The 25,831-nt window shown below is 34.3% G+C and overlaps 1 protein-coding gene and 1 long non-coding RNA gene across 10 annotated transcripts in view; one reads left to right on the plus strand and one right to left on the minus strand.

The window, feature by feature from the left end:
- RO60 (Ro60, Y RNA binding protein) overlaps window positions 1-24,303 on the plus strand; it is a 29,140-nt gene extending 4,837 nt beyond the window's left edge. For 5 of the 9 annotated variants that reach the window (XM_072814871.1, XM_072814873.1, XM_072814872.1 and 2 more), the window contains 8 exons: window positions 6,564-7,163; window positions 10,418-10,638; window positions 11,132-11,278; window positions 11,738-11,875; window positions 14,484-14,600; window positions 15,613-15,726; window positions 16,010-16,156; window positions 17,889-24,303. In XM_072814871.1, the coding sequence (XP_072670972.1) occupies window positions 6,584-7,163; window positions 10,418-10,638; window positions 11,132-11,278; window positions 11,738-11,875; window positions 14,484-14,600; window positions 15,613-15,726; window positions 16,010-16,156; window positions 17,889-18,041 (1,617 nt within the window). In that variant the 5' untranslated portion in view covers window positions 6,564-6,583 and the 3' untranslated portion in view covers window positions 18,042-24,303. Of the gene's footprint in view, window positions 1-427; window positions 566-3,701; window positions 3,744-6,563; window positions 7,164-7,575; window positions 7,673-10,417; window positions 10,639-11,131; window positions 11,279-11,737; window positions 11,876-14,483; window positions 14,601-15,612; window positions 15,727-16,009; window positions 16,157-17,888 lie in introns of those variants that run through there. The other 4 variants (XR_012025923.1, XM_072814870.1, XM_072814875.1 and 1 more) reach the window with 4 other exon arrangements.
- Window positions 376-18,650, minus strand: LOC140626971 (uncharacterized). The gene is made up of 3 exons (XR_012025931.1): window positions 9,279-18,650; window positions 4,359-4,436; window positions 376-2,253 (listed from the first exon to the last, which is right to left on the minus strand). It is a non-coding gene; the product is annotated as an uncharacterized lncRNA (long non-coding RNA).
- Window positions 24,304-25,831: the final 1,528 nt, after the last annotated feature.

Genomic DNA, 25,831 nt, shown 5'->3' on the forward strand with positions numbered 1-25,831 from the left:
CAAAAGGTTAGAGTTCCATATGATCATCATATGGAACTCTATGCATTGCCACCAGCAGTGTATGAGGCTTCTGATTTCTCCAGATCCTCACCAACACTTACATTGTCATTTTGATTGTTGCCATCCTAGTGAGTGTGAAGTGGCATCTCAAGTCAGTTTTGATTTGCATTTCCCTGATGAGTGGTGTAAAATGTTGGGGTTCAGAAACAGTCAAGAAAGAATTCTTGAGGTGTCTTAAGTGCAGAAAGGATGCTGTTTATTAAAGTACAGGGACAGGACCCGTGGGCTCAAAGAACTGCACTGGGATTGTGAAGAGTGGCTGATTGTATACTTTCAAGTTGAGAGGGGGTTAGGGAGAGAGTAAGTCTCTCTCTCTTTTTTTTTTTTTTTCTTAATCTTTTATATTTTATTTTTATTTTTTATAAAGATTTTTATTTATTTATTCCTGAGAGACACAGAGAGAAGCAGAGACATAGAGGGAGAAGCAGGCTTCTCAGAGGGAGCCCAATGTGGGCCTCCATGCCCCAACCAGGATCATGCCCTGAGCCACCCAGGCGACCTGAGAGTAAGTCTCTACAGAATTTGAAAGCAGGGTTTCTAGAGGGCATTGAGAGGTTAGCTGTCGTTAGGAAAGGTCATTTATTATTGTCTAATAAAACCTTAGATGAATCTCAGATGTATATCGGGGCCCATATGCTTGGAGGATGACTGCTAACATCTATCTTGGGGGGAAGGGTAGAGATAAAGGAAGATTCCAAAGGGATTTTTACAGGATCCTGGAGGTTGGACTTGTCAAGCTTAGGCTGCCTTTTGCCTCTAGCAAAGTATTAACATTGAGGCAGCTAATAACTAACTAAGCTCTTGGAGGAAGTTCACTCTGCCTATCCCAAGTATTTGTCATTGGGCTGCGAAGGAAATTTAATTTTTTCCTATATTTCTTTTGCCTTTGTTCTCCACATCAATGAGTACTGATAGCATCTTTTTATGTATTTATTGGCCATTTGTATGTCTTTGAAGAAGTGCCTACTAAGATGCTTTGCCTATTTTTTAATTAGGTTATTATTTTATTATTGAGTTACGAGTTTTTTATGTATTCTAGATATAAGCTTTTTAAGGTATGATTTGCAAGTATTTTCTCCCATTCCATGGGATCTCTTTTCACATTCTTGGTGGTATCCTTTGAAACACAAGTTTTAAGTTTTGACGAAGTCCAGTTGATCTTTATTTTCTTTTGTCACTTTTGCCTTTAGTGTGTGTTCTGAGATCAGTTCTCTGACACAGACTCCGTGTCCTGCAATTCAGTTCAGTTTCAGAGTTAGCTTCAGATCCCACAAGTTAAAGGGCAAGTCCCCAAAAAGACTGCCCTTATTTCAGACACCAGCCCCAAGTAGGGTTCCTAGTCAATGCAACTACCTACAAATTCACGTCTTCCCATAACCTCCTCGATAATTCACTAGAATGACTCGCATAACTCACTAAAAGCATTATCCTTATGATTATGGTTTTAATATAAAGGATATATGACTCAGAACAGCCAAATGGAAGGCACATAGAGGCCAAACTCTAGAGGCAGGAGAGGGATACCCTCTGTGTGGAATCCTGGCAGTTCATACTCCCAGCACACGTTTGTTCACTGGTTAGGAAGCTTCACTGAAATTGATGTTCCCAAATTGTATTTGGGATTTTATTATGAGGCATTATGGATTACGATTGGGTGACTGTGTGGTTGAGCCCAGTCTTGAGCCTTAACACCCCTCCTGGGAGTTTGATCTGGCCCAAAATTCCAACCCTCTAATCAAATGATTAGTCTTTCCGGTGACCAGCCCCCATTCAGAAGCCCAGAATGAATTGCCACATTAGCATAACAAAGAGACTCCTATCAATCTGGAAATTCCAAGGATTTTTGAAGCTCTGCCCAGAAACATGGACAAAAACGAGATATTCTTTATTATACCCCTCTCTTATCACCCAGCCAATTTTAAAGCTAATTTATAATTCAGCACTCAGGGACAAGGAGGATTACTTAGAACTGCTGCCATTCCACTTTTCATATTTCACTTTAAAAATTTGATTCTGGTAAATTTGCACAAACAAGTAGAGAGGGGCCATTTGTGTGATCTGTTCCACTGTCCTATGTTGCATCCTGGAAAGACGAGTCACAGAAGCATGTGAAAAGCTGAGGATTTTTTCCTGCAGAAGTGTTGAAAATGTTTGTCTTCATGGTTGTCATTAACATATGGAAGGGTAAGATTCCTTTGAAGAGGTAATGAATAAGTAACTATATTTCTTATAATAAGGATTACATTTAGGAATTTCTCTTAAGTATCCACCCTAGATTTAAAAGTTCATTTTGCTGCTTGCTCAACAAAAGATACTTGAAAAAGATACTTGAATATCTAACATTAAATATATTAGAAAACCTTACAAAGAGATACTGTTCTAGAAGACATTTTTACTGCCTACTCATTACTTCCTCTTTGTAACTTTTTCACATTCAACTTTTCTTGATTGTATATCCATTACCTGCATATAGTACATTTTTTTCTGATTTTCAGAATTTATCTTAAAGGCTTGAATTACTTTTTTTTAATTGCACACATTCTTAATTTCAAAATAAATGTATTACAGGAAAAAAAAGTCACACATCATTCTTAGATGATTCAGAAAATGATTTTAATACTATACTGCTTATTCTTAAAAGTGGTATTCTAGGTTCAGAGGAAGGGTAACACAACTAAGGTTAGGTCCCTGCTCTTAAGGGAACTAATATTATTAGCTAGACATGCTCACACAGAATAATTACAAGGGAAAGAACTTGGAGGGGAGGGAATTTTGAGATTTGGATTGGAACCTTTAGATCATACTTCTTGGGCTGTGGTTCAGGAAAGCTGTTGTTTTAGCATAATATTGAGTATCATTTCAGTATTATTCGTCTAACAAATATAACTAATAAGCAGGAATAGCCAGGTTAAAGTACCATCCAAGGGTATTTTTATAAAAGCTTAAAGATGAAGTTAGCAATGTCAAATGCCGTTTAAAGGTAAAATAGAAAATTTTCCCAAAGAAAGAAAGAAAGAAAGAAAGAAAATTTTCCACTGGAATTAGCAGTTAAAGTGTCAGTCTTTGAGAAGCCTGTTATTCTCAAAGTTTTTTGGATTGAAAAGCAGATAAAAGCCATATTGAAAGGTGGCAGAGAATAATTAGCAGAAGCATCGTCTGTTGCACTAGGAGTTTCAGCCAATACTGCACTGGTAATTATAAATCAGTCCCTAATGACTAATATAATATGATCATTACACTTAAGCCTGCCCTAATATAAGCTACTTTATACCAGAGCTTTATTTGAAATATCACGCTGATTATTTCCAACACAATTCAAAGCACTGCTCCCCTCCAGTCATATTCGAAATGTGAGGCTCTCCATTCTCCCTTGCATTTATCCCCACACCATTTTGTGTTGCCCTTTATGAGACCCATCCTCATTGCTCCCTTGCATACCAAACTTCCCACATTGGGAACCTCCTCAATTTCCTTATTCTCTTTTCTCAAACCCATCTTCACACTTAGTGAAGGAGATAATCTATTTTGCTGTCAATAGGTCAGTCTCAATGTGGATGCTTTAAAGCTCATTCTGTTCCACTTTTAGGAATCTCATCCCTCAGTTATATCCTTTCTCTACTATCTTACACTCTCCAGATTGAACCATTCAACCTCAAACTCTCCGTGTCCTCTCATCTAGAAAGGTAAAAAGATTTTTCTTCTTCTTCTCACACACTCTGATTCCATCCCTTTTGGTAACAAAGAGTAGTAGTCACCTGTGAAGTTTCCCTCATTGCATGACTTGCATAACTCCTCACTGTTATCAGGCTCTTCCTTGCAGAACTCTACTACAATTGCCTTTCCTCATCACTACTGTTTGTTAAATCCAGTGGTCATTTTTCTGCATTATTTTACTTTGTCTCTGAGTATTTGATATTACCAGCCATTGACTCCTTGAAATTCTCTTCCCTGTGGCCCATGATACTACTATTCCTGGTTTGCTATGTACCCCTCCTTCTCTTTTCTCCTTCAAATGGCCCTTTTCTCCCTACTCTTTTTTTTATGATTCTATTTATTTTTGAGGGCGGGATTCGGGGAGCAGACTCTATGCTGAGCAGGAAGCCCAATGTAGGGCTCCATCCAAGGGCCCAAAGATCATGACCTGAACCGAAGGCAGACACCCAACCAGCTGAGCCATCGAGGCACCCTTCTCCTTAGCTCTTAATTATTAATATTCACCAAGATTCCATCTTAAGGCTTCTCTACAATACATAAACAGCCTCAAGCTTTTATCATCATCAAAACAAAATTTCTTTTACCTTGTGTTGCTCTGTTACTGTCTTATCTGTCAACATTTCTTCACAGCTATGCCATATACTTAGTTCTTTTTCTAAAATCTAAAGACAGCAAGATTTCAGAAATCCCTTTCTGGAATACATTCCCCCTCCCAAACTTAATATACTAGTTTTACATTTTGCCTTCTCGGCACAAGTCTTCTTGCATTATTAAGACAGCATTATTTTATTTTCTGCTGATTCACAGTACATTTTTATTAGAGGACTTAGTTACAGTTTGCTTTGTATTATGTATATATTTCTACCTCACCAAATAGAATGTGGTTTTTCCAAGGGCAGGAAAAAAAACTTTTTTTTTTTTTTTTTTAAATTGAACAGGAGCCTCTTTAATTTCTTACACATTATATGCAGTAAATGCTGGTTAAGGATTTTTTCTTGTTGTTGATTGTGTTGTTTGTTTTGTTTGCCATTGAGGGAAGCCTGTTGCACTCTGATGGTATAGGCAGGACACTTGGGGTACCTGGATAAGCAGCTCTACTATAGTAAGAGTAGCGGTGAACTGATACAGTAGTGAACAGTTGTGGCTCCTCCATTAAGAGGATAAAAAGGGATATTGTTGCCACACAGCCAGTTCTACTAGTTTTAGAGATGATGGAGAAAAGTACAGGTTGTTACAAGATCACATAAATTATAAATGACTTAAACAATAAGGATGCATTTATTATATGTTATGAAATTTGTAAGTAAGGCATTTCCAGGTAGCTGAATGATACCAAGGATCCAGATTCTTTCTATTTTTTTTTTTCCAGTTCTACCATCCTTATAAATTAGTGTGTCTTAAACTGATTCCCGCATGACTCAAGCCCACCACTCCAGGCATCACTTGTAATTGAATGTCTGGAGGTAGAACAGGGAGCATTCTTTTTTAAGAGCCCAGTCCCACTTTTAAGAATAAAGAAAACCTCAGAAGTATTCTCTGCAGAGGCACCTGGGTGGCTCAGTGGTTGGGCTTCTGCCTTTGGCTCAGGTTGTGATCCCTGGGTCTTAGGATCGAATCCCACATTAGGCTCCCCTAAGGGAGCCTGCTTCTCCCTCTGCCTGTGTCTCTGCCTTTGTCTGTGTATCTCTCATGAATAAATAAATAAAATCTTAAAAAAAAAAATTCTCTGCAGACTTAATATGTTATACTGGCCAGTTACATGCCCATTACTTAAACTTGTCACGCGGCAAAAGAAATGAGAGCATCACCTGGAGACTTGTTATAAGTACAAATACACAGGCCTCACTCCAGACATACTGAATTTTAAAAAGAAACTTTAGGGATGGTGAATGGAGCCCACCATTCAGTGTTTTAACTAGCAATTCAAGAATTCTGATACAGAGTTTGAAAGCTGGCTTAGAGAAACGAATCCTCCCTTCGGGCTGGAGAAAGGTCTAGCCTTCCCTGAAGGACTTTATTGCTAGGGAAAAAGGGGAGGGAAGGGATGAATGTTAGATACCCAACCAAAACTGTGTACACAGTTATTCTGGGAGTAAAGAGACTAAGATCTTTTTGAGCCTCAGCTACCATAGCTGCCCTCCCTACTCCTTTTATTCTCTCTGGGCCTCCAGACCCCATGCTGAGCTACCTGCCTAGTCTCTGAAGCAACCAACTATGCCTTAAAAATGTAATAACCTTCTAGTTGTTGGTTCTGGTTATCATACTACCATTTAACAAGCTTAAAAAATACTTTCAAGTTAAGAGATTTTGTAACAGGGGCACCTAGGTGGCTCATTTGGTTAAGCATCTGACTTTGGCTGAGGTCATGATCTCAGTGTCCTGGGATCGAGCCCTTAGCCCAGAGTCTGTTTCTCCCTCTGCCTATCTCCTGCAAGAGTGCCCATGTAGGGGCAGCCCAGATGGCTCAGCGGTTTAGCGCCGCCTTCGGCCCAGGGTGTGATCCTGGAGACCCAGGATCAAGTCCCACGTCAGGCTCCCTGCATGGAGCCTAATTCTCCCTCTGTCTGTATCTCTGCCTCTTTCTGTGTCTCTCATGAATAAATAAATAAAATCTTAAAAAAAAAAAAAAAGAGTGCCCATGCACATGTGCGTGCTCAGTCTCTCTAATTAAATCTTTAAAAAAAATAAAGGTTTTATAACATTTTAAAAAGCATAGATTAATAAATGTTTTCCTTTTTGTAATTTTACTGTTTTGTTTCTAGCTATGATAACATTTTGCTTTTTGGTAGGTTTCCTAAAAGACAGAAAAATGGAGGAATCCGTAAACCAAATGCAACCGCTGAATGAGAAGCAGATAACCAATTCTGAAGATGGATATGTATGGCAAGTCACTGATATGAATCGACTACACCGGTTCTTATGTTTTGGTTCTGAAGGTGGAACTTATTATATCAAAGAACAGAAGTTGGGCCTTGAAAATGCTGAAGCTTTAATTAGACTGATTGAAGATGGAAGAGGATGTGAAGTGATCCAGGAAATAAAGTCATTTAGTCAGGAAGGCAGAACCGCAAAGCAAGAGCCTATGCTCTTTGCACTTGCCATTTGCTCTCAGTGTTCTGACATAAGCACAAAACAAGCAGCATTTAAAGCTGTTTCTGAAGTTTGTCGCATTCCTACACATCTCTTTACTTTTATCCAGTTTAAGAAAGATCTGAAGGAAAGCATGAAATGTGGCATGTGGGGCCGTGCCCTCCGGAAGGCTATAGCAGACTGGTACAATGAAAAGGGGGGCATGGCCCTTGCTCTGGCAGTTACAAAGTATAAACAAAGAAATGGCTGGTCTCACAAAGATCTATTAAGATTGTCACATCTTAAACCTTCCAGTGAAGGTAAGCATAAGATCTTTGGGTTGGGGGAGGTTGCAGATATCTGATAAATAGCAAATTTTTATTTGACATAAGATGATCGTATAATATCTTCTAGAAATAGCCTTTTAGTCTCAAAATACATTGGTTGACTAATTGAAATGTTTTGATGCCAACCTGGAATTAAACTCCAACCACAGGCAATCCAGACATTACTAATCAAGAATCCAAGGACAGATTTACAGGTTAACATTTTAAATCTCAAAATGTCACCATGCTAACTAGAATGCTTACCCAAGTGATTATGGACTATGAAAGCAGCATGGACATGATTAAAGTTGTAGTAAGCAAAACACCTCCTAAGCCAGTAGATGGCAGATAGCCAGGCTACACTGCTCTAGTCCCTTATGATTTTTTTCCCTCCCTGTCTTCCTAGGATTTATGTTCCATGGAACCTAAAGGCTACCTGAAATAGTGCTGAACTTAACAATTCAGGATGTTAATTATCTCCAAGCAGTCAGCCAGGGGACATGGTAACTTGGGGCAGTTTTTCTATGTCTATGGGAAGAGACTTTTGAGAAGTTAGGTGAATGTATGATAATTACCTAGTCCTTCTTAGAAGGGAAATAAGAAAAACTTTTGGGCAAGAATAATGTAAAGTATGAAGTTACACAACATTTCCAAAATTCGCTCTTTTTTAATACCAGAAGTGAAACTTGAAAAGCCAGCTCCTCATTAATTCCTAATTTATCCATTTTATTATGAATGGACTTTTTAAAATGAAATTTAAGCAGCAAAGTATTACAAATATTTATGTAAACAAACCCATTTGTATTTTGGTTTTTTATTAGAAATTGTTTTAAAATAGCTGGATAATACATAAAAATATAGTGCAGAAAGTAGGAGTCCTGCCCTTCAAAAGAAATCACTGTGTTGAACATTACTCCTAAACATACACTGTTTTACTTTTAAATTTTTTATACTTTCTTCATTTCAATTAAAAACATATTGATATTTCTTCAAGTCAGTAGAAATGGTTGCTTATATACCATCGTATGAATATACTATAATTTATTTAGCGAGTCTCTTACTGATGACAGTTAAATAGATTCTGGTTTTTTATGCGATTACAAAAATACTACAGTGAAAAAACTTGAATAATGTAAATATTTATATAATAGGTAAACCCACAAAGAGTATTTAGAAGTGGCCAGTTTCCCCTGTATTTGAACACTGATTATTACCGGTGTGTTTTAATCTTTGCAAAATAGAATAGGTGAAAAATTATATCTTACTGAATTTATGGGCACTGCTGATTATTTGTAACTTTGTGGAGTGTATCTTTGCCCTTTTATCCATTGAGTTGCTATTCTGAATATTGTCACCATTCATTCATTCAACAAATATTTATTGAGCACCTAATGGATGGGCATTGTTCTAAGAACTTGGAACATATAGGAATTTATAACTTATTATATACATAGCATGCACTTCCCCTCCGCTTTTCTTTTTTTTCTTTGTCTTTCAATTTTTTTTGATGGGGGTTTCTGGCATATTGAAGTTTGGAATTTTAATGTAATGAAACTTACCATTTTTCTTCATAGATACTTGTTTTGTGTTAGGTTTAGAATGGCCTTTTCCAACCTAAAGTTATAAAAATACCTATGTTTTTTTCCCTTAACATATTCATGCTTTAATTTTTTATTTTTAAATTTTTGATTCAGTATAAGAAGGTAGGGAGGGATCCAGCTTTGTCTGTTGAAACATTACATGGTTGTGTGTACCTAAGTGCTAGTTCTAATTGGAAAAATTAGTTTCTGAATTTGTGCAAATAGTTATTCTGGGTTTTGGATTCTTGGTCTATAAAATGAGGAATTAGTTGATGTTCCCTAAACCTGCTCCCACAGATGGTATTCTTTAATTCTAAATTTTTTGAGGGCAGAACTCGTACTTAAAATCTTTGAATAATAGTATGTTCAGGGATAAGAGACCCTAAGCTTCTCAGAGTAAAAAGAATTTGGAAATATAGTCTAAGCTATCAAATAAGTAATGTTTTAATACTTTAACTGAAATGTGTATTTAAAACATATAAAACAAGAAAATGTGATTTAATCAATCAGTTTTTTATTATGTACTTACCATGTGGCCAGCATAGAACTTGAGTAAGATGACTGCCTTTAAGAAGTTATATTTTAACTGGAAAGACAAAATAGAAGATGTGCTCACATATGAAACATTTAGTAATTTAAGACAACATTAGATTTTGTACTAAAATCTGGAAGAGTCAAAGTACTTTAGAAGATCCTACATATTAGTATTGACTTTTGATCAAATTATTTAGAGTCCAGAGATATCACATAGGCTCAATCTGCCTTAAAGATGGATTTATTCGGCCAGTATTTTAGAAAAAAATGAATTCATGGCTAACATCACTTTAAAAAAATCAGAAGATCTCGCATAAAAATACCTATTCTGGCTTCTTTTGAAAATACTTTCTTTGGCAGCAGTAAGCCAGAACTTCACTGAAACATTAGTAGGTTATACTCTTTAGTTCCATCATCTTAACCACTCTCTATTATGTGACTTGTCCTATTTATTTTACCAGCATTTACCCCATAGACCTTTTTGAGTATGATAACTCAAACATCCTCTTCTCCATTTTACAGAGGTAAAATTAAGGCCTGGAATGGTCACACAGCCATTTATTGGTAGAATGTAGGATAGAACACAGACTTCCTCAGTCCCCCAATCCAAAGCCCTTTCAACTATTAAAAGAAATCACAAAAGAAATAAACATCTTGGTTTCTTTCTTTAATTTGGCCTGTAATACTTTCTCATTTATTAAAAACAACAAATTACTTACCTACATGTCCACTTCCACTTATCTCTGCTATTTATAAATGCTTGTTTAGTAGCAAAAAGGAACAAGTGAATTGAAGATTGAGACAGATCTGTACTTTGTGAATCATTCTGAGATTGTAGACCTGAGATAGGTATTGTCTAATGCTGGTGTCTCAAAACAACAAAACCAAAAGCTCTATAATAAAATGACTTAGAATATAGGAGATTTTTCTCCAGAGCCTTGTATTAAAACAATTGTGACGAAATAAGCGAGATCATTTGACTCCGTTGGCTTAAATGTGTCTGTTATATCACAGAAAGCGGCCTCACAGTGTAAAGAGTTTAGCTCCTCTGTATCTAGTTACTGCATTCTCAGTATATACGTTGTTTATCACCCAGAAATTCTCATGCTGTTTCAATTCCTTATTCTCTTAAAGGACTTGCTATTGTGACCAAATATATTACAAAGGGCTGGAAAGAAGTCCACGAATTGTATAAAGAAAAAGCACTTTCTGTGGAGACTGAAAAATTATTAAAGTATCTGGAGGCCGTAGAGAAAGTGAAACGCACAAAGGATGAACTGGAAGTCATTCATCTAATAGAAGAACATAGATTAGTTAGGGAACATCTTCTAACAAATCATTTAAAGTCTAAAGAGGTAAGTAAATTATATAGCATGTGATTAAACAGGAGTATTAAAATTTAAGGTGTGATATATAAAGTAATTTATGATATGTAGTTTATAAGACGGTAACTATATATACAGTTCTTTTGAACAAAAATGTAAAATATATCTTGAAATTAATACTTATTTAAAGTACTTAACACAATGCCCAGATGTAGTTGGCATTCAGTTAAGTGTTATTTCTACTTCAGATAGGCCAGTTAATTTGCCTTGCTAATAATTAAAAATAAGTAAAATTCTTCTATGCAGTTCCTTCATAGAATACACTTCACTTTCCTACTATAGTAGAGAGCAAGTTAATTTGATAAGCCTTTGATCATTGTGCAAATCTTTTTATTGAGGAAATACTTCAAACCCCAAAAGAAAGTCTTAAAGAATGTTAATAGTATTATTATTGATACAGCTATTATACTGATTCATTTCCCCTTAATTCCTTACATTTCTACCTATGTTTTCACTTCAATAGGTATGGAAGGCTTTGTTACAAGAAATGCCTCTTACTGCATTACTAAGGAACCTAGGAAAAATGACTGCTAATTCAGTTCTTGAACCAGGAAATTCAGAAGTATCTTTAGTATGTGAAAAACTATGTAATGAAAAACTGTTAAAAAAGGTAAGCATTAGGGTGCTTTGCTGACTGAGTTGGTTGAGTGTCTGCCTTCAACTCCATTCATGATTTCTGGGTCTGTGGATCCCCCCTGCTCAGCAGGGAGTCTGCTTCTCCCTCTCCCTCTGCACTTCCCCCCCACTCATGTGTGTGTACTTTTGCTCACCCTCTCAAATAAATAAGAGCTTTAAAAAAATCTAAAAAACGCTAAGCATTTGTTAGCTGCTACTAATTGAAAAAGTTAACTCCTAAATTCTGGAAATGTAACTAGTGCATTTTTAGGTGTTCTGAGAGTTTTATAATACCAAATTTCAATTAACTCTGAAATGTAAGATAATATGTCCTCATTTTTGTCTTTTCTTTAGGAAATACATTTATTAGCTACAGTAATAAAATCTAAGACACATAATGACTATTTTTCATTTGATTGTTTTGCATTTATTTCTGTCTCTGTCTTGTTTCTAGGCTCGTATACATCCATTTCATGTTTTAATTGCATCAGAAACTTATAAAACAGGTCATGGGCTTAGAGGAAAACTGAAGTGGCGTCCTGATGAGGAAATTTTGAAAGCTTTGGATGCTGCTTTTTACAAAACATTTAAGGTAATGGTTTGATTTTTGCTTTATAACAAAATGACCCAGTTGGGACTTGATATATTTTACAAAAATACATTTTAAAGATCATACTAATAGTTTAACCATTTATTAGATATTCTTTTTTTTTTTTTCGTAGTTCATGTAAATGCAGGTATGTAATTAACATTGTAAGTTTATGAGTAAAAAATTTCTCCATACCTTTGGAAAATACCCAATTATCTTATAAAATCATTTTGATAAGGTTAAAAATACCAAATTAAAATTTTTTTTTTATTCCTGTAGAGTTCTTTGACTTGGTCCTCTGCCATTTTGTTAATCAGTAGTGTACCTCTGTTGTCTCGGTGGGAAGTGATTTTTTTAGGACTGAAAATCCTACATCAGAGGATTTGATTTTAAGAATTTTTGATTTTAAGATTTTCTTATTTAGCAAAATAGTAGTAACTAAATTCAGTAACAAAGGGAGTATACAAAGATATTTATCTTCAATATACAAAGATGGTTCAATATACAAAAATTAATGTAATACATCACATTATCTTTTCCTGTGTATGTGTAGTGCATTCAGTACACATGCAGTGATTACAGTATTGCTCAAAGCAGTCTACACATTCAGCACGTTTTGCAGAAATAGAAAAACTCACTATAAAATTTATGTGGACTTTAATGGGACTCCCCAAATAACAAAACCAATCTTGAAAAAGAACAAATTTGGCAGACTCATGCTTCCAAACTTACAGATTTCAAAACAGCATAAAGCTACCGTAATCACAACCATGTGGTACTGGCATAAAGGCAAATTCATAGACCAATAGGATAGAATGCAGAGGCTAGAAATAAACTCTCACATGTATGGTCCCACTGATTTTTTACAAGAGTGTCAAAACAGTTCAGTACAGAAAAAAATAGTCTTCAAAAAGTGGTGCTGGAGAAACTGGATATCTATGTGCAAAGGAACAAAGTTGCACCATTACTTAGGAAAATTAAAGTGGTTCAGTGACCTATATATTTAAGAGCTGAAACTATACAACTCATAGAAGAAAACATAGAGTAAAAGCTTCATGACTTTAGATTTGGCGATAGATTCTTATATATAACATCAAAGCACAGGCAATAAAAGGAAAAGTAAATGAATTGGACTTCATCAAAATTTAATAACCCTGGGATCCCTAGGTGGCGCAACGGTTTGGCGCCTGCCTTCGGCCTAGGGCGCGATCCTGGAGACCCGAGATCGAATCCCACATCGGGCTCCCAGTGCATGGAGCCTGCTTCTCCCTCTGCCTGTGTCTCTGCCCCTCTCTCTCTCTCTCTCTCTCTCTCTCTCTCTCTCTCTCTCTGTGACTATCATAAATAAATAAAAATTTAAAAAAAAATTTAATAACCCTTTTTTTATCAAAGGGCACTATCAAGAGTGAAAAGATAATCTACAGAATAGGAGAAAATATTTATAGATCATATATTTGATAGCTTTCTAGTGTTTGGAATACATATAAAGAAGTGCTACAACTCCACAGTAAAAATACAAAAACCCAATTAAAAAATGAGGAAAGTCCTTGAATAAGACATTTCTCCAAAGAAGATATCCAATGGCCAATTAGCACATGAAAAGATGTTTAGCATCATTAGTCATAAGGGAAATGTAAATCATTGATTCTTATCATAAAAGCAGAAAAAAGGAGCCTTTGAGAGGATAGGAGAAATTGCAACCTTAGTGCATTGCTGGTGGGAATGTAAATGGTACAGCCCCTGTGGAAAACAGTTTGGTTGTTCCTCAGAAAGTTAAACATAGAATTACCATGCCATCCAGCATTTACACCAATTATATACCCTAAAGAATTGAAAAGAGAATCAAACGTACCTATAGATAAGTGTTCAAAGGAGCACTATTCACAATAGCTGAAAGGTAGAAAGTGTTCAGCAGATAAATGGTTAAACACAATCAAATATATACACACAATGGAGTATTCAGCCTTACAAAGGAATGGATTTTGAAACATGCTATGACATGAACCTTGAATGATGAACCTTGAAAACGTTAGGCTAAGTGAAATAAGCCAGACACTAAGGGACAGGTATTATAATGATTCCATTTATGTGAGGTACCTAGAATAGACAAATTCATAGAAAAGAAGATAGAAGTTGCACGAGGCTAAAGGGAGATGGGAATGGGGAATTTTTAATAATAGGTAGGGAGTTTGTATTTGGGATAATGAAAAGGTCTGGAAATAGATAGTGGTGCTTACGTGCCATTGTAAATATAATTAATTTCATGGAATTGTACCCTTAAAAATGATGTAAGAGCAATTTTATTTATATTTTACCACAAAAAAATTGTTAGATATTCTCAGTTTACTTTATGAGGAATGATTTCTTAAAAAAAAAAAAAAAAAAACAGGAAGATGGTAACTTCTTTAATGGAATTATTAAATAGGTGGTTTTATTTTCTTATTTTCCTCCAGAAAAGCTAAGCATTTTCAAGTTCTTGTCAATTGGTAAATTAAAAATCAGGTCTTTTATCTTAAAAGTCTTTCAAATGAAAAATAATATGATTTTTAGAAATTAATTGTAATTTCTATGATTGCTTTTAACACTTGCTTTGTGTGTTTTTGTTTTTTAGACAGTGGAGCCAACTGGAAAACGTTTTTTGCTGGCTATTGATGTCAGTGCTTCTATGAACCAAAGAGTTTTGGGTAGTGTACTCAATGCTAGCACAGTTGCTGCAGCAATGTGCATGGTGAGAACACCTAAGACAATTAAGAATTTTAGCCACCCTAAAAAATGTTTAATGTGGGACAAAACTATAAAGTTAGATATGATCAAGGATTATGTTTTCACTTGTTTTTGTCATTTTGCTTTATTTAGCACATTTTATTTCAATTGAATATCAATATATAAAAATAGTTAAAAATAAGCAAAGTTTTAAGACTAGGTGGCTCAGTTGGTTAAGCATCCAACTCTTGATTTTTGGCTCAGGTCATAATCTCAGGGTTGTGATTTTTGCCCTGTATTGGGCTCCACACTGGGCATGAAGCCTGCTTAAGATCATCTCTCTTCCTCTACTCCTCCCACTCAGGTGCAGGCTTTTTCTCTCAAAAGTTCTAGGTTTATTGTAGGTATATTTATAAAGCATGTCTAAAGAACAACAGAAATTTTAATTTTAAAAAATATTAAATATTAATGTATTGTTGAAGCAGATAATGCTTAGAGAAAGTATTATTAAATATAGAAATTAAAAGATCAGGAACCAAGAACAACAGTCAGGATACTTTGGATCTAGCCTGACTGTCCCTTCTCTTCTGTGGCTTTATTCTTTAATAAAATGACAAGAACATATACTCTATTTGATTCAAAGCACAGTTATGAGAACCAATTTCTTTGTAACAGTTTGTGAAAGTACCTTGAAAGCTATACTGTTACTGTGTAGTTCCAAAACAAAAATAAAAATAAAATAAACATTTTTTTTAAGATTTTATTTATTTATTGGAGACAGAAAGAGAGCGCACAAAAGCAGGGGAACAGAGGCAGAGTGAGATGGAGAAGCACACTCCCTGCTGAACAGGGAGCCTGACTCAGGCTCGATCTCAGGACCCAGGATCATGAGCAGAAGACAGATGTTTAATGTTTAACTGAATGAGCCACCCAGGTGCCCCAAAAATAAGCATATTCTAAAAATGAAGTTTAATGAACTTTAAGATACTCTATTTTACCTGAATCTGCTGAAAGTTACCACCTTTGATTTTTTTCAGGTTGTTACACGAACAGAAAAAGATTCTTATGTAGTTGCTTTTTCAGATGAAATGGTACCATGTCCAGTAACTACAGATATGACATTACAACAAGTTTTAATGGCTATGAGTCAGGTAAGGAACTGTTTTTATTAAGTTTACTTAACATGTGTTCTATAATAATAATCTTATTTTGATGTCATGTGTAATATTAATAAGTTTATGAAAACAAATAGTTTTATCTCAATTTTCCCAGAGCACAGAATAATAAATATATACACATGCTTTGAGAAGGTCTATATATTGGCTGTAAACAAAATGATGATGTAAAAAATAGTATTTTTAAGTATTATTTCAGACATCTCCGTAAGTAAACTAGGGCACTTTTATTCTTAACCATTTTTTTGATCTGAGTTAGATCCCAGCAGGTGGAACTGATTGCTCTCTTCCAATGATCTGGGCTCAGAAGACAAACACAGCTGCTGATGTCTTCATTGTCTTCACTGATAATGAGACCTTTGCTGGAAGTATCCATCCTGCTGTTGCTCTGAAGGAGTATCGAAAGGTAAAATTCTAATATTCTTTCTCACCCCAAATAAGAATCAATTCTCAAATATTCAGTATTTTTTCTAAAACATACTGAAGATAGTTCTGTATCTTTGCATAGGGATACAACACAAGTTCAACAATACTTGAAATAAAAAATATTAGCTATATTGGGACACCTGGGTGGCTCAGCAGTTGAGCATCTGTCTTCGGCCCAGGGCGTGATCCTGGAGTCCTGGGATCGAGTCCCGCATCGGGCTCCCTGCATGGAGCCTGCTTCTCCCTCTACCTGTGTCTCTGCCTCTCTCACTGTCTCTCATGAATAAATAAATAAATCTTTACAACAGAAAATGGGATATACATGTATGACTTATTTTAACTAGTCCCAATTCTATACATTACTAAAATATCCTCTGCAAAAGGACTATGTAAAATTAAAGCTATAAGCTGTGTTTTAAGTTTTATGGCTATTTCAGTGTTCTTTCTTTCTTTCTTTCTTTCTTTCTTTCTTTCTTTCTTTCTTTCTTTCTTTTTTTTTTTTTAAGATTTTATTTATTTATTCATGAGAGACACACAGAGAGAGGCAGAGACACAGGCAGAGGGAGAATCAGGCTCCACGCAGGGAGCTCGATGCAGGACTCAATCCCAGAACCCTGGGATCGTGCCCTGAGCCAAAGGCAGACACGCAACTGCTGAGCCACCCAGGTGTCCCTATTTCAGTGTTCTAATCAGTGTTCTCCAGTTGAGCTCTCTGAAATCATGGAAATGTTTTTATCTATAGTATCCAGTGTGGTAGCCACGAGTCACATGTGGCTATCAAGCACTTGAGTTGTGGCTAATGTGACTAGGAGAACTAGAATTTGATGAGGAGTTTTGTTCTCAAAATGTGATTTCCCTGCCAGCAGCCTTAGCCTGGGACCTTCTTAGAAATACAGATTCCAAAAAAAAAAAAAAAGAAATACAGATTCCTGGACCCCATGGGAGACCTGCTGAATCAAACTGGAGAGTTGGATTATGTTTTAACAAATCTCCTAGGAATTCTAATGTATAAGTTTGAGACAAAGGGAGAGAATAGAACCTGTAGTCAAGGCAGCCTGGGTTGAATGTCCTGGGTCTTTCTTTTTTAGTATGGACCTTAGCAAATTAACTGATACATGTCATAGTATCTAATAGTACTACTTACCTTTTAGAGTTATTGCAACAATTATATTAAATAAATTAAAGAGCTCATTATGGTATCTGACATACTGCATACTCAGTGACTATTGGTTCTTCTCCAAAATTCAATTATTGTAACGTTAAGCCATAGCTGTGGAAAATAAGTTCTTACATGTGACATGTATGTTTCATATATAACACAACCAACCAAAGACCAAAAGTTGATAATTGCAGGGTAATATTTCTTTATATATACCCACATACACTGCCCCAGTGTTTGATATACTGGTAAAAATATCTGATGCCCCCAAATGTCCTGACAGGTTTCATGAGTAAAAAGCCTCTAAGCTGCAAAGGAATGTACTCTATGGCCCATGGAACAGAGAAGCAGGAATTTCAGGCAGGCTGTCTACATAATTTTATTTTCTGTTCTTCTGAAGATCATAGACTCTGGCCCTAAAAGATTAAGAAATTTTATAGAGAGAAAAAAATTGACTTTGTAATAAGTTGTGATAGAATTTGAAGTGCTTTAATTTTGGAGGTTATTTGCTTTTGCTTATATAAATTTTACGTATTTTGATCTTTTCCAACAGAAAATGGACATTCCAGCTAAATTGATTGTTTGTGGAATGACATCGAATGGTTTTACCATTGCAGACCCAGATGATAGAGGCATGTTGGATATGTGTGGCTTTGATACTGGAGCTCTGGATGTAATTCGAAATTTCACATTAGATGTGATTTAACCTAAGCACCAGCATGAACTAAGGAGGTCCATTGTCATCCGTGATCTCGCTAAAAATATGTAGCTACTTCCCAGCTAATCTTAATCCAATGAAAGATGATGATAGTATAGTATATGCATAATGGAAAATTTACTTTACAAAAAAAAAGGAAGGAAAAGTAAGATGAGCCCAAAGTTCTTTCTGTCTACTAAACTAGCTCTCGGGAAATAGCTTCAGAATACACTGTAGCTTCCTCTATCTAACAGAGAACTTCTTGTTGATAGATACTGTAAAATAGTCAAACAGTTTTGCTGTGGTGAATAATCACATTTGTACTTAAAAGAAGTGAGAGCCAAAAGTGTAAGTAGTTCCATATCATGTCACTTGTTTGAAAAGTGCTTAAAGTTTTCATAAATGTTTGCATTGGGAAAGGACAGCTTTGATAATGTCCAAATATTCTAAAATGCACTGGACCATGTAACTGTGATGGAATATGAAATTCATCTATAAATTTTTATACCAAGGGGTTAAAAAAAGACATTTGATTAAATTATGAACAGGTTTTACAAATTCTTGGAGTTTTCTAAGATATAAATAGCAGCTTTCTTACTCAGTGAAAAAGATACTTTGAATCTGATATTTTATTTACACATGTAGGGTTGTTACATTAACCAGAAAATAGTGGAAAACCCCTGAGAAAAGACACTAAAGTTTGTGTCACCTGAGGAAGCCTATTTGGTTTGCTTTTTGTTTTGGTGCATTTTATTGCTGTGAGTGGGGCCATAACTTCACAATTTGTGCTGAAATAATAGCCACATGTAGCCACACTTTTTCTTTTTTCATAGTCTTACCAAATGAAACCAACAGACTGTTTCAAGCATTTAGCTCCCCCACTCCTAAATCTGTATGACAATTATTATCTCACCTGTAACCAGATTAGCTTTTACCTTACTTTAAATATTCTAATTATCTTTACCTATTTTTTTAGTCAATTGTAAGTGGGTTTTAGATATTTCCTGATTGTAAACATGTTGATGACGTATCTCTGTTCATTATTCATTTGTGACAAAACACTCTTTTTTAATAGTGTACAAAAGATAATAAAGCAAGCTAGGTCTTTCAGGTTTGAAAGGCAACTTTTGAATAACATTACCACTAACCAATCTGTAAGAAATTTTTTTTTCTATTTTATTTGTGTATATTAAACTTCCTTTTCATTACACTAAAGTGCATTATTTTCTTGAACAACTGTCCCTTCTTTCTGGGGAGGTTTAACCTATTAAAAATGCCAGTATCTTTGCTCATAATGATATCATGGTTGTTTAAGATGACCTAAAACTTCAGTTATTTATTCTTTTCATAATTAACGATTTACTGAAGATTTATAAAGCCCTTCTCACTGTCATGTGAAAAGTTAAACTAGTAAATATAAATTATTATAGCCTTCTATGTGCTTAGGAGTTAGAGGTTTTGTTTTGAAGGCAAAGGGGACTTTAGTAGTATAGAATTTGTGAAGATAATTTGTTTCATGAGAAATTTGGGCTCTGGAAGGGAAAAGAAGATGTCCCTTTCAAACTTATTTGACATATTAATGCTGGCTCTGCTATGTAGCCATTCCTTCAAGGCAACTGGTAGCAATTTGTAAGTGTTGTGATTTACCGGAGATTTTTTTTGTCAGCAAAGTAGCATGTGCACTCCCCCACCATCATCCCCCATACATTGCTTCTGATGTCATTCTGGTTTTTAACCCTCTGTCAAGCATTGGATATAAGGTGTTCGCTACTTTTGGTGACATTAAAATACTATGTTCAGATTAAAGGGCCTAGTAGAGTTATATAATAGTTTTGAAGTTTCTAAGTAAACCCAAGGTCTCCTTAAATTAAAAATTATAACATGATCTAACTTTTTATTCCTAATAGAAATGTTAACTGGAATGTAGCATAAAAGCTTATTTCCTTCACTTATGTAAACTGGATGTTCATAAGCTAATCAGTCCATCAGAAAGAGTAAGATTAGATGTGACCTTTTTGAAGTATTTAGATACGTCTAATTAAATGGATTAGAGTAAAATTTAAGGAACAAAAAAATCTGAAATTTAAAAGGTGATTTTTAAATGTAGGTTAAGGATCCAAGGTCTAAAAAAGTATGGCTTTGGAGTACTAGATATAGCAATCTTGGGCTCTTCATTCCCATTCCAGAATTAATCTCCCCACAAAATGGGAAGACAATGATTCACAGAGTAGGAAACAAAATAAAATTACTCAAGACTCTTTATCTTTTTAGGCATTAAGAAATAATGTATATACATGATTGCTTTAGGAGTAGAAAAACAAATTGTGAACACGTATACTTTTGTAGTTCATAATAATCCTCAATTACAATTAATATCTTAATAACCTCTGTTGCTACATATAACGTAGCCCTATAGAAAAAATTTTAAAACTTTACCTCATTATGAATAAAACTGTATTCAAGTGATGAAGAAGTTTTATTTTCTGAATTACTTTTAGAATTATTGCTACATTAATATTTAGGGAAATGTTGCTTTAAAAACAGCTCTAAGAAAAATAAACTTTATTTCCTAGAAAATATGTAAATATTTTCAGGATATGGTAATAATTAGTGAAACAAAAACTAATCTTATAATGATACCCTTACTTATTAGTTGAAATTTCTTGAAAATTGCATTTATTAAGTTACATATTATTTAGTAACTATCTTATGGGAACATTAGTGAGGAAGATGCTGGTGAATGGGATTTAGTGTTACCCCTCTGGAACCTCTTGCTTCATCTAACTTACTGTGTAACTATAGACAACCAGTTTAACCTATCAATTTTGTTATCTTTGAAATGTGACCTATCTTGATGCTTGGATCTTAGAAGAATCAATGATTTAATATCTGTATAACAAAGTTTAAATTAGGAGGGGGGGCTTACAATACAAATTGGAACTTTAAAAACATTCTTATTAGGAGATACATGTTTTGAATGATAAAATGGTTTAGAAAAACCATTCAATACGCTCAATAATTCATTAAAACATTCCTGTTATAAGTGGGGAAAATGTAGAAGAAAAATGTTTACAGTGAAGGTATTGACTAAGAAGTCACTATTCTGATCAAGAGAAAGGAACATATTCCAAGTCTCAGATCTACTTGGGTAAACCTAGAAAATAAATGTATATTCTAAACAAACACTATTAATAAGCATTTGATTATTCTTTTAAAATAACAGGTAAACCTATAAATGAAAGAATATCATTTTATCAAGGTTTTTCCTCATTTCCTAAGATTTTGGAAAAATAATATAAAATTAAATTATCTTGGAACTTTAAGAAAAAATTCCCGAATTGGAGGATCTAATAATTAAATGAAAAACTTTTTTTTTTTTTTTTTAAATGAAAAACATTTTAAAAGCACATCTAAACAATAACTGAAAGGAAATCACTTTGATCACTTACTGGACTTACCCTAATTTAACCTAAAGAATTTCATACCCACAAATAAAAATTTATTGAAAAGTAGTGTCCTTCGCGTAAGTTATTGAAAATGAAAAATTCTAGTACATACTACAAGTTTGAGGTGATTTATTAAGGCAGTATGTCCTCTAGAGAAATGTTCTACATGTGTAAGGAAGAATTAGAAAAAAAGATAAGCTAGGAGTTTAGTTACATTTACTGTACAGATTTTATTTAGCATTTCAGTATTATTTGCTTCCTAATCTTATTTGTTGGAAGATTACTTTTATACCTGTTTTTTTTTTCTTTCAAAATTACTTTATTCTGACATTTTTGTCTTCTGTTCCTTGTCCTGCTCTTAACCTTAGTAATAAAATGAATGACAGGAAGATCACCCATATTTAGTTTTGGGATGAATCTTTTTGCAGATTTCCATTTGTTCTATACAGATTTAAGATCATATTTGTTCAAATTAATAAGGGGCAGGTCTCTTGGAACAATAATTGGATTAATATATTTATTTCCCCACATCAAATTATATTGTATGTCTGTGCTAGATGCTGCAAAAATTCTGTGGACTTTAAGCCTTTGTTTGCAATTCTACATCTACTTTGCTCTTAGAAAAAGCTCTCAGAAAAAAATAATTAACTGACTACTCAGAAGATAGCACATCTCATACTCATATTTCCATATAAGGACTGCTTTCAAGTCTTGCATCTACTAAGTACTTCACTGAGCTTATATATACATTGTTTGTGGCCTAAAAGATCTTGTAAGTAACTTGTATTCACATTTAACATTTTTTAATTGGTTTTATATTTGCTTTTGAAAATTATGAACTTAAAAATTCTATGGCAATATTTTTTCATGTAGAAGTCTAATAATATAGTTAAGCATAGTATTTGAATAAAATCATAATAAATGACACATTTTCCCTAAACTCTGAAAGTATCAAATTATATTGGAAATTGGTAGAAACATAAACTAGAGGAGTTGCATTGCAAAATTCTATTACTGAAATTAAAGTGATTATTTTCAATGATTTTGAATTTTGTAAATACAATGAAAATACGCAAAAGCTGTTTCTGAGCCTAAACAGATTTTCCCTTTGCTTCTATTTAATTTGGCACCACCGTGTGTCCTATTAATTCAATGAACATAAGTGATACTGAATTTTAAAATATATCTTGATTTCTGTACTTTTGGAAGTTATCAGAAAACTGAACAAAAGAAATACGAAGTTAGCTACATTTCTGCAGGTTTCACTTAATGAACACTTAGATTGTTGAGGTTAGTAAATGAGGTAAAACCTTGCTGTTTTATTTATCATGACCATATATAATTGATAGAATATTGAAACTTATGTTTAAATATTAGGCTTTATTTGCAATGTAAACTTTAGAATCCATACACAGCCAAATTGAGTTTAAAATATTACACAACTAATGGATAGTAATGAAGAAAAAATTTTTCGTTGCACTATTATTTTAAATATGAATGATACATATAATGTGGTTTGGTATTAGTAGAACTTTTTGTAATGCTATATTTTCTCCCTTTATTGCCAGCTTCTGATAATGAAGAAATTCTCCAAAGGGATGAGATATATGAAATAATCTTTTTAAAAAAATAGGTTGAAGGAGTTCTAAACTATCCATTTGTTTTATATAAAGGCTTTTGATTTCCGTAATTGACACTTACTGAATATTTAAATTACACAGACTAATGCCTGCATAGAATAAAATTTAAGTATGCAAGAGCCTTAAAGTGAAAAAAATGAATCTTCTGACTGCCTTAAAATCTGACTAGCTCTCCAACAGGCATACTAGTTACTTTCCATAGAGTCTGTTCATTAAGTAATGCCTTAATAGTATTAGTGTTTCTGAAGTACAGAATTCAAAGGGTCTTTTAGAGCTTTCATTTTTTACATAATGAATGGAAATTTAACTGTTAAAGTTTTAAAACCTGATTGTACATTAGTTTAAGCACCTATTAACAGGATAATCTGAGTACACTGGTATGTTCTATATACATGACTTAATATCAGTAATATTTTGTGGTAGGTCAAGGGTTTTTTAATTGTTTGGTATAACAAATTATCCAAGAAGCTGGACTTTATGTAACATAATCTCCAAGGACCAAGCTGCATATTTAAACACTGGATGAAAAACAATTGTACAGTTTCAAAAATGATTACTTTTTTGAGGGTGTTTTTTTCAAGACAAAAGGCAAATGCTTTTGTTTCAAGCCTATAAGCAAATTCATTCAAAGAAGTGAATATAGTTGTAAAACATTGCGAATGTTGCAATAAAAAGTATCCAGGTCAGTGATTTAATTACGTTCACATTTTTACATTCACTTTGCCTTTCGAAGTAGGAATATTTTATAAAACTGAAAGAAAACTTAAAATTGTCTAGCTGGTGCTTAAGGATACAAAGTTTGATTTATCACAAGTTTCATTTCAAAGAAAAGGACCCTGCAAAGAGGGGCGGGGTGGTTTCTTAGGTCTGTTGATAAACTTACTGATGCTTTGTTGAGTCTTCCATGTTTTCACTGTAAATAATATATCTAACAATGTAATTTTGCTGTTTTCTGATTAAAAAAATCGATGAAATACTAATGAATTAAATTTATTTCATGATAAAGTTTTCACCGATACTGTGAAATCTTGACTTTCTCTCCTTTTCTAGCCTTCCAAAATACCATACGGAATACAACATTGTAGACATGGGGTGCAGATGCACATTATGGGAACTGCTTCTGGTCAACTGTATTATTGTAGAAACTGATAGATAAACCAAATAAACTCTATGCACATCACACAATGGTGTTCATTTATTTAAAGAAATAAGAATTTTAAGGTTATAATATGCCTTATAAAATCTAAGGCTCTTAGCAATCATATTTTAACAAGATGAAATTAAAGTTTGATAATTAACATTAGCCTTATTATAATGGCTCTAATTACATATATTTAAAATACATATGGTTGAGGAGTCTTTCCCAGTGAATTTCTGGATTTAACCAAATGCACATTCTTAAAGAGTTTTAGAATAGGATTCTTTTGTGAAAATACTCCATAAAGTTACCTTTGGGAAAAGTGATGTTAATACCAAAAATCAATTATGTAAACAAAAAGTTTTAGTGCCAATGCAGATGTTTCTTTTCTCTCTGAATTCCCATAAAACTTCTGAAAACTTATAAGATCTGAGCTATAGGTTATGCAAAAGAGTAAAAAGCAAGTTACATCAAAATAAACCTACCAAAACTTTGAACATTTGGTTGATTTTATAGTTCTGTATTTAAAGATGATAGCAGTTGTATGGAGAAAGTAAGATCACAAATTCTACATTTCTTCATTGAAGAAAACTAGACTTAGAAAATATTTAACAATAGGGGGCACCCGGGTGGCTCAGGCAGTTAAGTGTCCAACTCTTGATTGCAGCTCAGGTCATGATCTCAGGGTCCTAGGATAGAGCCCCACATCAGGCTCCCCCACTCAGTAGGGAGTTGGCTTGCTCTCAAATAATTTTTAAAAAGTTAAAATATTTAACATTAAACCTTATCAGTAAGACATAACTTTAAGAATACTGTTCAAATGGGATTTTTATATTAGTAAACAATCCTAATACATTTAGACAAAGACCACTTTTTTCAACAATTTTTTAGCTTCCCTACTAGCTATTTTGGCAATTCAAATATAAATTGATTAGTGATAAAATGAGAAATGGCCTATTTCTTAATATTAGTAGGCCACAATAAAGAGTTTATCTTCCAAATCTTAACATTAAAAATTATATAGACTGGGATGCCTGGGTGGCTCAGTGGTTGATCCTTCAGCTCCGGATGTGATCCCAGAGTCCTGGGATCAAGTCCTGCATCGGGCTCCCCGCAGAGAGCCTGCTTCTCCCTCTGCCTATGTCTCTGCCTCTCTGTGTCTCTCACGAATGAATACAATATTTTTAAATAGAGTGAAAAAAAGGTTTACATTACCTTTTTTTTTTTTTTTTTAAGATTTTATTTATTCATGAAAGACCCATAGAAAGAGGCAGAGACACAGGCAGAGGGAGAGGGAGAAGCAGGCTCCATTCAGGGAGCCTGACATGAGACTCGATCCCGGGTCTCCAGGATCACGGCCTGGGCCAAAGACAGTGCCAAACTGCTGAGCCACCTGGGCTGCCCTAACTTTACCTTTTCTTAAAATGATCACTATTCTCTTCTTTCTAGCCTTTGGTTCTGGAAAAACAGCTGCTGAGACAACGTCTACCTAGTTTTGCCAAGTTGTAAAATATGGAGTTACAGACTATCTCCCCAAAATTTGTGTATTGAAACTCTATTTCCCAGTGTGATGGT

Source organism: Canis lupus, chromosome 38 (genome assembly GCF_048164855.1).
Source record: "Canis lupus baileyi chromosome 38, mCanLup2.hap1, whole genome shotgun sequence".
NCBI classification, from domain to species: Eukaryota; Metazoa; Chordata; class Mammalia; order Carnivora; family Canidae; genus Canis; species Canis lupus.